General features: G+C 36.4%; 2 protein-coding genes across 4 annotated transcripts in view; both read right to left on the bottom strand.

Annotated features, from left to right (window-relative positions):
- Positions 1-2614, bottom strand: part of LOC135760818 (protein diaphanous homolog 1) — a 108255-nt gene extending 105641 nt beyond the window's left edge. For both annotated transcript variants that reach the window (XM_065274849.2, XM_065274850.2), the window contains exon 1: positions 2008-2614. In XM_065274849.2, coding sequence (XP_065130921.1) covers positions 2008-2115 — 108 coding nt within the window. In that variant the 5' untranslated portion in view covers positions 2116-2614. The remainder of the gene's footprint in view (positions 1-2007) is intronic.
- A 5588-nt stretch (positions 2615-8202) lies between these two features.
- LOC135752380 (small integral membrane protein 32) lies at positions 8203-10364 on the bottom strand. Of its 2 annotated transcripts, none has more exons than XM_065270875.1 (2): positions 9667-10364; positions 8203-8849 (listed from the first exon to the last, which is right to left on the bottom strand). In XM_065270875.1, exon 2 carries the CDS (start codon positions 8828-8830, stop codon positions 8507-8509), a length of 324 nt encoding a protein of 107 aa, XP_065126947.1. In that variant the 5' UTR covers positions 8831-8849; positions 9667-10364; the 3' UTR covers positions 8203-8506. The 2 variants fall into 2 exon arrangements, with proteins under 2 accessions (XP_065126947.1, XP_065126955.1); XM_065270883.1 differs by having other exon boundaries at positions 9718-10364.
- Positions 10365-14786: the final 4422 nt, after the last annotated feature.

The following is a 14786-nucleotide window of genomic DNA, read 5'->3' as shown; positions in this document are numbered from 1 at the left end:
CGTCATTTTTGTAAGTGATCCCTTCTCAAGCAGATAGAAACCCCACACCTGTTCAAAGGCTGAATGATGGTTTATGGTTTCTTCACTTCACTTTACTTCATCATCTAAAGTTTCACTATAAGGCACCAGGTGTGTTTGGTGCTCTATGGAAACCCTTTCTGGAAGGTGAGCATCTAAAAGAGGTCTTGTCCCATCTTACTATTTGCGCACCGATCACAGAATAAAACTTCTCTGAGTTGATAGAAAACCTGAATGACTCGCTACCTATTGTCAAAATGTGCAATATAACCAGAGCACACCCTGCTGAGTATTCTATCCACAATTCAACGTGGCTAAATCCTACCTTTCTGGCTCATTATTTGGTCAGACTGGCAAAAGTCGTCAAAAAATGTGTTAATAATGATAGATGTGATTTCGAGGTGAATCCTCACTTAAGGCCTGCGTCTAAATACTCACACTTGCTACTCGAGAGCACTTGCACGCGACAGGAAGTAAGTGCGCAAGACTGCCCCACGTCTTAAAACTGCGAAAGTGCGGTGCACTTAACCCACACTAAACCCACACTCTCAAATACCTCTGCTGAGTAGTTATCAAGGCTAAGTGTATTTAATTATGCATCATGTTCTGGATGTAAATCGTGAGACTTTTGCCCAATCCTTGAAAGATGTCCCAGAAACTTTTAATTGTAAGTTAAGAAATGGACATGACATATTTTGGTAGTAAAACAGAAAGTGTTGCACATTTCATTGGTGCAAACATTGTTATGCACTTTGTTTGTTTGTTTTTTTACATGTGCAAAGAATTGTAGATAATAATAATCATATTATTATTAATAATAATGTTTAGCAAATCTCAATTTTAGAGTGTTTGTGTGTTTATGTTATTTCAAGAAAAACTTATATATATATATATATATTTTAATTAGCCTAAATAAAAAAACGAATACGTTTTGGTGCAAATTGCTGCAACTTCCTGGATTGACATTTTTACACTTGCTAAGTGTCCCGTGCACGCTTGGGATCTTCACGCCCACTAGAATACTTTCCTAAAATACAGGAAATACGGTGTGGATATTTGAACGCAGACAGATTTCTCTGTACTACCGCGTAGTAGTCAGTGAACAGACACACGTGGGTGTGGTTTGCGCGTGTGCAGACTGCTTAATGACGTCACAGAATTCCCTTTCATTCCAGTGATCCAGTTTTCCAACTTTGCAGTTTTATGGTGTCAACGTGTTATGTACCCAAGGCAATAACATTCCTGCCAATATAAAGGCATGTTTATGTTCCCAGCAAAAAGGTGACTGACATCATTCATTAACTTGCGCCAGCGACAAGTTTCACGAAGAAACACTTAAAAATGTTTTTAAAATGACACATGAGAATGAAACAACGCCTCACTCATAAAACAATGACAGACTACACAGTGAAATGATTCAGCATCTCCCTTACTAACGTTATGGTAATTTGGAAACTTACAGACCATGTACTAAATTTATTCACGTTACCTCAAGGTTCTTGTAAGTTCTTCAACGCGTAATACTTCTAAAAAAAATAAAAAACTAGCATTGTAAGTTTACAATATGTTCATATCTGTCTGACGGTTCTCACTCCAGATCGATTCATCATAGATGCTGGGTGTTTATAGATTGCTTGCTGAACTTGTAAAGCTTTGCGAGGGAATACTGTGATCCTTTAAAACAACCTTAACATACACACACTTTCTCAATAGAGATGTCGGAACACTCAACACAAACTTCTCCCTAACTGCGATTCGACTCTGCAACCAATAACATATCCAGGAAATGAGGTTGCAACACGTAGAAGTAGAAACATCATAAGGTTTGCATTAAGAGAATCAAGTACCGAACCCGCGCGTGGAACAGTTAGATCAATCTGTTGCTCTCCTACACAGACATTAGCCTACCTGACACTTTACTATAGTACCCACAGTAAATTAAATGAGAACAACAGCAGCGGAATACACAAACAAACAGACAACACTTACAAACTTCTTCTTGCTTTCTCCATCGTCGTAGTTCTTCTTGCTTTTCTTTTCTTTTTCTTTATCTTTGCCACTTTTGGTAGGGCCACCAGACGCTGAGTATTGATCCATGGTTACAGCTGGAGTTAAAATCACGTATTTTACCGGAAAATGCGCGGGCTCGGATCCCCGCACTCACTCACGCTGTCCCCGCTCAGAGCTTCTGATCCCGCGGCCTGCTGCTGCTGCTGCGCGCCGCCGACCTCAGCTCTTCCCCCGGCACAAAGGAAAGGGAGGGAAATTTGAACCCCGATTCCTATCACGATTCAATATTCAGCTCTGGAGCGTGAAACAGCAGATCATAATCCATAGATCTCCTCGCAAAAGCCACGCGCGTATTAATTTAGTCGTTAAAGTTTGCCTCGACCTCTGAAGCAATAAACAAACTGCGCTTTATATCTCTTAAGCTGTCTGATCTATCACCCTGCACGAGTGTCATTAATACATCCGATTATTGACATTTACGAACTGTGGTTCATATCATGATCAGATTTAAAATTACACCCAATATTTAGAGATCAGATGAAGTTTTCCGCTTTCTTTCTCTCTCTCTCTTCCTGTTTCTGTGTGTGTGTGTTGTGTAGCGTTGGGTAGGTCAAATGGGAGGAACTATCATGCGCGCTACACACATACACCTGAGTCACATAATACACAGGTACAACACTGACGTCTACTGACACTTCATCTACACTGAAAGTTAGGGTATTTCATAGAGAGATTTTGATAGATGAGTAAAGTCTTGACTTTTTGTGATTTTTTTTTTTTACAAATAAAGAGAAATGTCCTTTTACAGCCATGTTACCCAAACCCTAATAAAAGAGAATATGTTTTAAAAGATTTTGATTCAATAGAAATTAAACAAAATAGAAAAATGTATTTGTTTTTACCCCTTCAGAGGTCAACATTAAAATTTTTGTGAGATAATAGAAAATTTTGATCACATTTTTTGTTCTTTGTGAAAGGATTCAGCCCTTTTGGAGATATGTTCAGAGTTGGTTGCAGGTTAAACCTACTGAAAATCCAGCTAAGAGCTGGTTTTAGTTGGTCTCCCAGCTTGGTTTTAGCTGGTATTGCTGGTGTAGCAAGCTGGTCTAGCTGTGTTTTGGTCAATTTTTAAGCTGGTCAAGCTGTATTTTGGTCACTTTTTAAGCTGGTCTAGCTGGACTTATGCTCCCACTTTTACAATACAGATAATCAAATATTGTATTTTTTTTGGAAAACAAGGATTTACAGTTGGTTATCAATTTCTTGACCTGTCTTGCAAAGTTTTTTATTCATAAATGTAGATGGTCAAAGTCAAAGCCCAACTTTAATAAGTGATTAAATAAGGTTACATTTATATACAAATCCTTAAAATTCGTTCATAATAAGAAAGCTCTTAAATTGATTGTACTTTTTGATGCATAATTTATGGTGTTTTGTGATGTTATTATTTATTTATTTATTTTTATATAATTTGTTCAATTTTCAGTTTGTGCTCTTATTTTGTATTTTTGTAATTTTCAATTATATGCTCAAACAAAGGCTGAGCCATAATTATATATTCTTTTTTGTAATCATAAGCATGAAGTAATTAATAAAAAATTAATTAAAACTTTAATTACGCAATAGTATAAACATTTTAATACATATAGTAGTTAATATATATATATATATATTTTTTTTTTTCTAAAAAAAAGTTTAAGTAGATGTAGTTTTAAAAACAAAATTGCTGTGTCTTTTAGATGATATTGTAAGAAAGTCTTTATGTTTGCTGGTTAATCTAAAGTTTGTTGAGTTCAAAGATTATAAAATAAATGACACTTTTTGATTGTTGTTACTTCATGTAGTGATCAGTAAGTAAGTGCTAGGTAAGCCTGCTTGGTTCAATCTTTATAGATGTTAACATTACAATACAATTGAATTCATATGGCAGTAAAAAAAATATATTAAATCTTTAAATAGTTTAAGTTTGCCTCTATTAGCACGTGTTTTTTTCTTAAACCAAAGGGTTGCGTAGTAGGCTTTTATTTTTAAGCCAAGTGCGCCACCTAGAGACGAACAGATGAACAGCATCACTGTGCAAAAGAGAGAAAATCTACTGTAAAATCCACACATAGCTACTGTCACATGATCATCTACGTGAGAATTTAAGAGATTTTGAAGTTAAACTAACCTGCTTGTTTCAGAGTTGCTCTTTTAACAGGTAAAGGCAGTATATATCCTGACTATGACACATTAAGTGTCGTTTCTCTGCTCACATTTCTAGTTTCATTAACTTTAATGTGAGATTGAAGGAGCACTGACTGCAGGATGAATCACTGTTCGTTAGTGATGTGTGTAATTAACAAGCATGGGGTGCTTAGATCTGTCGTAAAAAAAAAAAAGAAAACATCCCGATGGCCATCTTTTCGTCTTTTCACAACCCCTGTTCTGACTCAAATCAATGCAGTTTTATTTTATCGTCCGAGGTCATACAGAGCTCTCCTCTAAACACCCACCTGTGTGCACAGTGCAAGGTAATATCATATGGATACACACGTGTCCCTGTTTCAAATACATCATTACGTCATTGACTCCACTGAGTGACATATTGAATGTAATAACAAAAGTGTACCATTGTGTGAATGTAGTAATAAAAAACATCATATTGTTTTAAGCCTGTATGAGTTTTTTATTCTGTCAAACACAAGTAAAAATATTTTGATAAATGATGGTAACGCCATTGATGGTACCCATTGACTTCCAAGTCAATGGGTACCATCATTTTTCAAAATGTATTTTGTGATATTATATAATATTTTATGTTCAACAGAAAAAAGAAACGTATGCAGGTTTAGAACAACATGAGGGTGAGTAAATGAAATATATTTTCAACTATCCCTTTAATGGGGACTACAATAGGCCCTATAGGCATATTTGTTCTTCATATAAACATATTTTTAAGCTGTTTAGTTCCATAAAGTACCTTTATTAAAGGGGACATTTCACAAGACTTTTTTAAGATGTTAAAAATAAAACTTTGGTGTCCCCAGAGTACATATGTGAAGTTCTAGCTTAAAATACCATATAGATAATTGTATAAATAAGTGTAATTTATGTGGATGTGTCCTTTTAAATACAAATACGCTGATCTCTGCACTAATTGGCAGTGTTGTGGTTAGATAGTGCCGATTAAGGGGCGATATTATAATAAGATCTCCTCGTGACATCACAAGGGGAGCCAAATTTCAATTACCTATTTTTTAACATGCTTGCAGAGAATGGTTTACCAAAACTAAGTTAGTGGGTTGATCTTTTTTCTAGGTTAAAAGAAGCACTGGGGATCCAATTATAGAACTTAAACATGGAAAAAGTCAGATTTTAATTATATGTCCCCTTTCACATCCACCGAACCTTTCTTTAGCGGCACTTTCCACATAAAAACTTTTTTCAAAGAAGGAAACATAAACTGTTCTAATATTAAATATGTAATATATTAAACTAAAGGAAGCTCATTTCCATCCCATTAGATGCAGAATATTTAGTTCCACATTTTGCACACAATCCTCACTAATTTACCCTCAGTCCATAAAATTCGTCACTCAGAAAGAAAACATAAATTTAGACCCAGCAGGCCAGAAGGCAAACAAACAATCTCATTCAATTTTCTCTATTGTTTCACAAATTGCATTTGTCAAGCTCAACCATTCAACCCCTATAATTCTCTCTAATATATGAGAAAATATCAGCTCATATAACTAAACTGTAAAAAAAATTCAGTATAAATTACAGTATTACTGGCAGCTGTTTGCCAGTAACTTACTGTAGATTTTACATGTATGTTATTTACTGGCAACAGTTTGTTCAAAGTTAAATGAACATTAAATATTTTCATTCTCTATATTCTACAGTAAGTTACTGGCAACCAGCTGCATAATTACAGCTATTTTTTACAGTGTACAGTATAAAAAAATCAGTAGAAATTGCAGTATTACTGACAGCTGTTTTCCAGTAACTTACTGTAGATTGTTATTTATTAAAGTTAAATGAACATTAAACATTAACAAATCTTAAAAACTAAAATTAAATAACAGCCTATTGCAAAGCATTCTGTGAACCAAAGTCTAAGGGAAAAAAAAGAAAAAAGTTGATGAGGATTTATTGTTCCCAGAATGCTTTGCATGAGGCTGTTATTTTAGTTTTATTCTGAAAAGATAAAGACTTGTTTAATGTTCATTAAACTTAGAACAAACTATTGCCAGTAAATACATACATTTGAATTTACATTAGAAAATATGGTCAAAATATGTACCCCAGCTGTCAGTAGGACAGTACCCTTTTAAAAAGCTCCTAATAAGTACCTTTAGAAACAGATGTGTATTAATTATCACAATGTAATAAGCACTCTTTGGGTCCAAAGCTGTAATTTTTTAAAGCGGTGACAGCTTGTGTACATATTTTGTATTTTTTTTTCTGAAAGTGAAGCAACATTTGATCCTAAACTGAGGGCTGTCTTTATGTAGGTCAGACCTGCGACTGTGATCCAATCTAAATGATCATTTTCATGTTTATTGCTAGAAAGTAATAACAAAATCATATCAACCAGGGTTTTAAACGCCATTTGAATGCGAAAAGTATAAAAATAGCTCATATATTTAGTTTGACTTCCTAAGGTTAAATACCTCCTTGTACGTTATGTTAATGAAAAAATTAACATTATTTTATGTAGAGATTATGTGCTTTATTCATGAAAGTGCTTTTATGATTTATCTCAGTCCTGAGGACATTTTTTATAAGTTTAGGCCTACAGGTGAGAAATACACACAGAGCTCCTGATCACATCTGTGGTTATTTGTGGACCGTAGGTTATTACTGTATATCTCAGAACAGTCAGATATTTCTAAGTCATTTGTTTCAGTCTGTTTTGTGAACTGTTTGGAAAGGCTCTTGAGGAAGAGACACATCCATTTGTCTCGCCTTCATGTTCTGGGAGCCGCTCAGGTGGAGTTTCTCTCTCTTCTCGAGTCACACCTGATTCTGTGCATCTGTCATCACGGCTTTGTCGTGTCGGATGCGGATTAGGACAGATATCAGAATGATTTATATCTCTGCTGGTGCTACACGCCTTACGTTACCTCAGGACAAACATCGATAGACAATTACGGAACCACATACAAACAAATTACAGATTTAATCATTCGTCATTTAGCTCATAGATTCAACCCAAAGTAAACTAACGTTAAAGGGACACTCAACTTTTTTTGAAAATTTGCTCATTTTCCAGCTCCCCTAGAGTTAAACATTTGATTTTTACCGTTTTGGAATCCATTCAGCTGATCTCTGGGTCTGGCGGTAGCACTTTTAGCATAGCTTAGCATAATCCATTGAATCTTATTAGACCATTAGCATCGTGCTAAAATTATCCAAAAGTTTCGATTTTTTTCCTATTTAAAACTTGACTCTTCTACATCGTGAACTAAGAAAATCGAAAGTTGTGATTTTCTAGGCAGATATGGCTATCGAAACTCTTTGGTTATTTTTTAAGGCGCGATGCTAATGGTCTAATCAGATTCAATGGATTGTGCTAAGCTATGCTAAAAGTGGTGGCGCCAGACCCGGAGATCAGCTGAATGGATTCCAAAACGGTAAAAATCAAATATTTAACTTTAGGGGAGCTAGAAAATGAGCAAATTTTCAAAACAAGTGAAGTGTCCCTTTAAGTGTCTCGCCCTTACGGTTTCAAACCTTTCTGATGTAAAAATCCTTAAAGGATTTTTATCCTAAAAAATAAAATTATGTCAATGTACTCCCCCTAATACCTGTATGACTTTTATTCTTCACTGGAATTCAAAATGGGATTTTTAGGAGAAGCCCAGCAGCTGTTTCTTTATAACTGAAGTGAATAAGAAACGCTGAAGAGCAAATGGGATTTTATACAAAAATTCACCTTCTGTGTTACACAAAGATGTCTGAAACAGCATGAGCGGGCGGAAATGATGACAAAGTGTTAATTTGTGGGTGAACTAAACCCTTTAACCACCAGCTCATACTCATAAACTCTCATGGCACAGACACAGGGAACAGATTCATTTGAGTTGCACCCAAAGCAGATTTTCGAAAGCTTCGTATTTGCTGCTTCTGTTAAATTTGTCATATCAAAATTTCAGCAATGTTTTGACAGATTCTCTAGACAGAGACCGCAATGCATGTGAGATTTAATCATTGTTTAACACAGTACAAGAAAATAATCCCTCTTACATAATGCACAAGACGTATATAATTAACCTCACTGACAAAAAAGGCCTTGATGTTATCGTGCAGAAGTACAAAACAGTCATTATATACAGACAGATAAACAAGCACACAGGTGAGCTCAGATTCAATCCGAGCCCCTGCTTTCTGAAATCCATTGCACATGACCTTCCATTCCAATACCACAATCCATTGTGTGAAACCAATGTTAATCATTTTGGGCACCTGCGGCCCCTGGTTCTGACCAGTGTCATTTATAGGAGCTGCGGGCCTCTCGCAGTGAGCGGTCATAAGGCATGGAGGCAAAGAAGGAGTTCCTTAGCTGACAGTTAATGAAGAACACGATAAGGAGGACTAGGAGAAAAAGCAACAGGCACATGACCACATACGTGGCCAGGTCCGGTTTGTTCAGCTCGCCATCGCGCAGAGCACCTCCGCGGCCAGTGGGTTTCAGCATGGCGGATACACTGACGGGCCCGTGAGACACGTTGAGCGATGCCGGCGCATGTGTGTGGGTCATCAGGTCAAAGTTTCGTGCTGCGGCCGTGGAGTTTAAGAGCATCTGTCTCAGCATGATCAATCAACGCATCAGTCTGCAATGACAAGAATTAAACACATGCTGCATATACGTGTCACTTCATATTAAAGGCCTGCAGGATATGCATGATGGTAATGAATTGTAAAGAAAAAATCTGCACTAAATATATTGGATATTCTCATGTTGCTTTAAAACATGGGTTGTATATTTCTGTCTTATTTTGTATAGAGCAGACAGGGATTGGTTTGCACAAGGGCAATGACTTTAGTTTTGAGCAAAACGCTTTTTATCTGTAGCAGTGGTCAAACACAATTTTTTAATTCTGTTATTCAAGCTAAAATTGCAATAGCATCATATTTTTGTAGTAGATGTTGGTTAACAGTGGCACAATCCCATGGCATACAGTAGAGCAAGATCAATATCATATATTCCAGCCTGTTCTCAGGACAGTGTGTCACTTTATAGTCAAAAGCAAATAGCATTAAATTATTTTGTGCTTTATAATTGTGTTTTAATGTAGCCATTATAAAGCATATAATACATGTTAAATATACATTATGAAAGATTTGTATGTTAGATTTTATCGGTGGGGCATGTTGTCACAAAAGGTCAATGTGGTCAAACCATTCTCCTGCGCAATAACGGTCCAAATATCCAATAGCATTTGTAGTCAAGACATCCAAGTTTGTTTCTATGCAAAAACTTTGTACTTAATCAAACCTATACTGTCCTACAGGTTCCCTACACAGTAAAATTTGACAACTAGCTCCCATCTCCACTAACTTTATATCTAGATACATGCAGCGCATACACCATTCCGTCATTTTTACATTAACTACAAGATTACTTGAGAACATCAGAGAAACACTCACTGATATCTGTTGCGCGTTGTTTACCAGCTAACACGCTTTGAGTCCACTTACTGCCTGTGCGCCGCGGACAGCTGGGAAAGGAGAACGCGGTGCGTCGTTAGGTTGGCATGCCAAAGTCTCCCCTCCAAATTCAGCAGACCTCCAATACTATTCAGACAGGAGCTATGATCATCGACACTATATCCGCAGATGGTTTAGAAAGTCTATCCATGTCCCACAAGAATCTGCTTTTCCATTGATCTATGAACTACATGTTAGAGTGGACCTCTCCAAGGCGAGCGCACATCAGAACTGGCGAGTTTAAATCTTTTAAAATGCGCAAGCACAGCTCATGACGCGTATTATACAACGTAAACCACTATATTCCGACAGGTTTCCATGGTTTGGAGAGGCACCCATTTATCCAACATCCCGTCGCATGTTTATTTCCAGGGAAATTATATGGCTCTCCAGAGGCGCATCCATCTTCCACGACCGCTGGCGACGAGGTCTATTGATCCAGTTCGGCGTGGAGAGAATGGCGGTTTTTATGAACACATAAAACGTGGAAAAGAAAGATAAACGAGCCGCTCTCTGTGCGCAGTGGAGAGCCACTGGATACGCGTTAACCTCTCTCTCTCCTCCAGACAGACAGATTCTTCAATTTGAGAGAAAGTGAGTGGAGGAGTTGCAGGATGGTGCGGAATGTCTCAGACAGGTTTTACAGAGAGAGAGAGGGAGGGGGAGAGAGGTAGAGAGACTTTTAAAGGGACCGTTTGAGCAGCTGATGTCATGATGTTTGTTTTGGAAAATCATCACAACTTTATTGCCATTATTGATTTTACAGACACATTTATGCCAGGCATATCGATCACAATGACTGGTAAATGTTTTAAAATAATAATCATGTATGATTTATGTTTAAAACAAAACTAATGCAATATACAGTAAAATATGAAAATAATATAACAATGAAATAAACTCCATTTAATATTCTTCGATGCATGTAAAAAGCAGTGGTTGCTTTCTGAGGGTGTGCAGTGTTTCTCCTAAATGTCTTAACTAATCACATAAAGGAGAAAGTGTGCCATTGACTCTGCCTCACTAGTGTCACATTGAGCACATCTCTTTATTCAGATAGAAGTGGTGTATAATCACTCTTACTATTGCTCTTAACCCCTTAATATTTAATTATTTTCACTGTTTATTTTATAGACATCCCTCAATAGTGCTTGCTGTGATTTTACTTTCATAAACCATCATATGAAAAATCTCAGCCCTTATTACATTAGGGAGATGCTAATGATGGCAATTGGACCACCGCTCTGAAAAGAATCATGTTATTAACAGATCAGTATTGTGTTTCAACCCATATAAAACACAGTGGACCAACACCAGCAGATGACTTGGCACCCCAAACCATCACTGACTGTGGAAACTTTATACTGGACCTCAAGCAACGTGGATTGTGTGCCTCTATTCTCTTCCTCCAGACTCTGGGACCCTGATTTCCAAAGGAAATGCAAAATTTACTTTCATCAGAGAACATATCTTTGGACCACTTAGCAACAGTCCATAAGCGAGACGCTTCTGATGCTGTCTAGTGTTCAAGAGTGGCTTGACACAAGAAATGCGACAGCTGAAACGCATGTCTTGCATACGTATGTACGTAGTGGTTCTTGTCGAAGCACTGACTCCAGCTGCAGTCCACTCTTTGTGAATCTCCCCCATATTTTTGAATCGGTTTTGTTTCACAATCCTCTCCAGGGTGTGCTTATCCCTATTGCTTGTACACTTTTTTCTACCACATCTTTTCCATCCCTTCGCTTTCCTATTAATGTGCTTGCTCTGTGAACAGCCTTTTTTGCAAGGATTTTTTGTGTCTTGCCCTCCTTGTGCATGGTGTCAATGGTCGTCTTTTGGACAACTGTCAAGTCAGCAGTCTTCCCCACGATTGTGTAGCCTACAGAAGTAGACTGAGAGACCATTTAAATGCAGGGTGTTTTGAGTTAATTTGCTGATTAGAGTGTCCCAGGTGTCTTCAAAATGGAAACTTTTAACAATATTCTAATTTTCTGAGACACTGAATTTGGGATTTTCTTTAGTTGTCAGTTATAATAATCAAAATAAAAGAAATAAACATTTGAAATATATCAGTCTGTGTGTAGTGTTTGAATATAATACACGTTTCCAGCCAATAGACGAAACATGGAAGCAGTTAAACCAACACAACTCATCTCAAAACAACACATGCTTATGTTGCTATGGGCTTATGGGCTCATTTTCATTTTTGGATGAACTATTTATTTAACTGTAACTCATTTTGTTGTATCATCCCTTCATTAAGCTTTAATTTATTGCCTCACATAACTTCCTGTGTAATAAATAAACCTGCCACGGGTGTCTGAGATTATTAGTTCATCGAATTAACCTGCTTGACCTATGTATACAAGATTTCCCAAAGAACATCAGAGCCTCTAAATGAACGTAATAACTCCATGTTATTGGGCCATTGTTTTTAGTGTCAAAGACTGCCAAACTCATGAATATTCATATAACTTTACAGCTTGATGACACGCCCTCCATGTGGTAATCACCATTGAGGAACATCATATCACACCTCACAGGTTAAACAGCTCATCAATATTCATCAGCACCTGGTCACAATTAGCATCACACATGTGGGCTTTACAGCTAAGGACAGACTCACATTGGTTCGGTGACCCCAATGAAAGGAACAGACGGGCCGCGAGGACACGACCATCAAATGTCATCTGGAAAAAGTGTTTATGCGGCAATATCGCAGTTCACATGCTTTAACAATAATAATGAAATAAGAAACTTATTTAAGAAACTTACTTTTAAACAACAACTTCTCATCTTGCACTAATCATGTGATGTATGCAAAACTACCGTTCCATGTTTTACAAGTGTGGAGAAAGAGGACCGCTCAGATGTTGTTGTATGTGGAATGATACAAATTAATGTCTTAGTGTCAGTTTATTGTTTAAAATGGTCCACAAGTGTGCGTTTCTCATATGTTTACTTTTGTGTGAGCTGTTGAAGTTATTATGTAATACATAAGGTTGCGCTGGGGCATCACACGACTAGTGCAAGACGAGAAGTTGTGGTTTAAAAGAACTTTTTTTGGGGGGGCGAAAATGATGATCGTTTCGCGGTGGCGGCCGGTGACTTCTTTTTTCGAGGGGGCTCAATGCAAAGTTCATCACAACGTATTTGTAGCACGTTGTGGGTGTGGTTCGTAATTTCAAAATATGTGTTCTGCGTGTCGAGAGATCCTGTGTGCATCACGTGTCTTGTCAAAATAAGTGCCTGGTGCAGATGCGTCTAAAGGGTTTATGACACTCGCAGATACTCGCATAATCTCATGTGTAATCAGAGTTTAGTGTTAAGGGAGTGTCTTGCATGTATTTTGTGAACGTGATCGTCTCTTTTATCATAAACGATTTTGACGCTTGTGCAGCAGGCACTTATTTTGACAAAACACGTGATGCACATGGTTCACATGACACTCCGAACACAAATTTTAATTTAGCGCCCCTCAGATGAGCAGTCACGAGTTGCCACTGTCGTTTCGCTAGCTAAGACCCATCCAGATTTAGAAAGTGTCCAGAATCTGAATTTTTAAAAAGCTCTTGAACCCAATTTCTTTGCACATATAAGATTAAGATCTGAACTTACTATAACCATTATTTTAAGAGGATTTAAAAATATTTTGTATAGAGTTTTTACATTTTTTAGATTATCATTATCAAAAATCATCATTACCGCAACATGATATTACATTAAATATATTCATTTACAAACTCATGTTTCGGTAATGAGAACTAAAAAGTTGTCTAGGTACTATGACAAACAAAATGTAAACTTTAATCTGGAGAGAAAAAATAAGAACTGCTTACCTGGTAGCCATCTTGAGTGTCACAGTCAATTATGTCCCTTACAACTAATTTTTTTTATTTTAGTTTCTTGAGGGCTTAAACAATGATTGAAAATTGTTGCGGAGGATGAGAAAATTGGTCTTGGACACATTTATATTCCTTATTATTGTCTCTACATTTACCAATGATCACCAAATAGCACATGTTTCTTTACTGTAAATGTTTATAGTATAGCATGCACTGAAGCTTTTTATTTTAAAGATTTTTTTAATTATAAATATTTCCATGTCCAAGAACCCAAATACAGTCATGGACACGTTGCGGTAATGAAAATTTCCCCTTAAATTTGGAAAAAACAACAAAATTGGTTTATATGATGTCATTTGAAATCATGTGCAAAATAGTACATGAAGAGATGTTTGTAACTGTATGCTTCTTACTTTGCATTTACTTTTTTATCAAAATGTTTTATGACACCTCATAAGTCACCCATAAAGATCTTGGATGACATAGGGTGAGTAAATTATCAGATTTTTTTATGATATGGAGTAATCCTTTACGTCATCTTATGTGCACTTAGAGGACATTGCTGAAAAAATTGTGGCATGACGTTGAGCAAATTTTGCCAACAAAGCTGCCTTCTGAAGGGCCAGGATTTGAAGCGAAAGTATTTGATAAATGTATGATACATGCCGAGAGCATTAACATTACATAATTTTTGACAGAGGTGGCGTTTAGCTAGGCTTGAATTTTTTAACATTTTGTAATTATATACAGTGGCAGCCAGTGACTTGCTTTGACAAGCTTTGCATAGTGCGCCCTCAAAAAAGATGTATTTAGCCCATCATGTTTGTGGCTTTTCATGTCAAACTTCGTATAAACGTTATGATAAACGTTTATACTCACTTAATCTAATGTGTACACTGCAAAAATGACTTTCTTACTTAATATTTTTGTCTTGTTGTCAGTAAAAATATCTAAAAATTCTTAAATTAAGATGCTTTTTCTTGATGAGCAAAATAACATAGGAAAATAAGTTTAGTTTTTAATATAAAATATTAATAATTTTTGCATAAAACAAGCAAAAAAATCTGCCAGTGAAATAAGAAAAATTTTCTTAAATTAAATGTTTATGAAAAGTAAACTTATTTAAAAAATAAATTTATTTAAGAATTTTTAGATATTTTTTACTGAAAACAAGACAAAATACTAAGAAAGTAAGTAATTTTTTGCAGTGTA

Source organism: Paramisgurnus dabryanus, chromosome 16, assembly GCF_030506205.2.
Source record: "Paramisgurnus dabryanus chromosome 16, PD_genome_1.1, whole genome shotgun sequence".
In the NCBI taxonomy this organism is placed as follows: domain Eukaryota; kingdom Metazoa; phylum Chordata; class Actinopteri; order Cypriniformes; family Cobitidae; genus Paramisgurnus; species Paramisgurnus dabryanus.
This window is presented reverse-complemented; position numbering and strand designations above follow the sequence as displayed.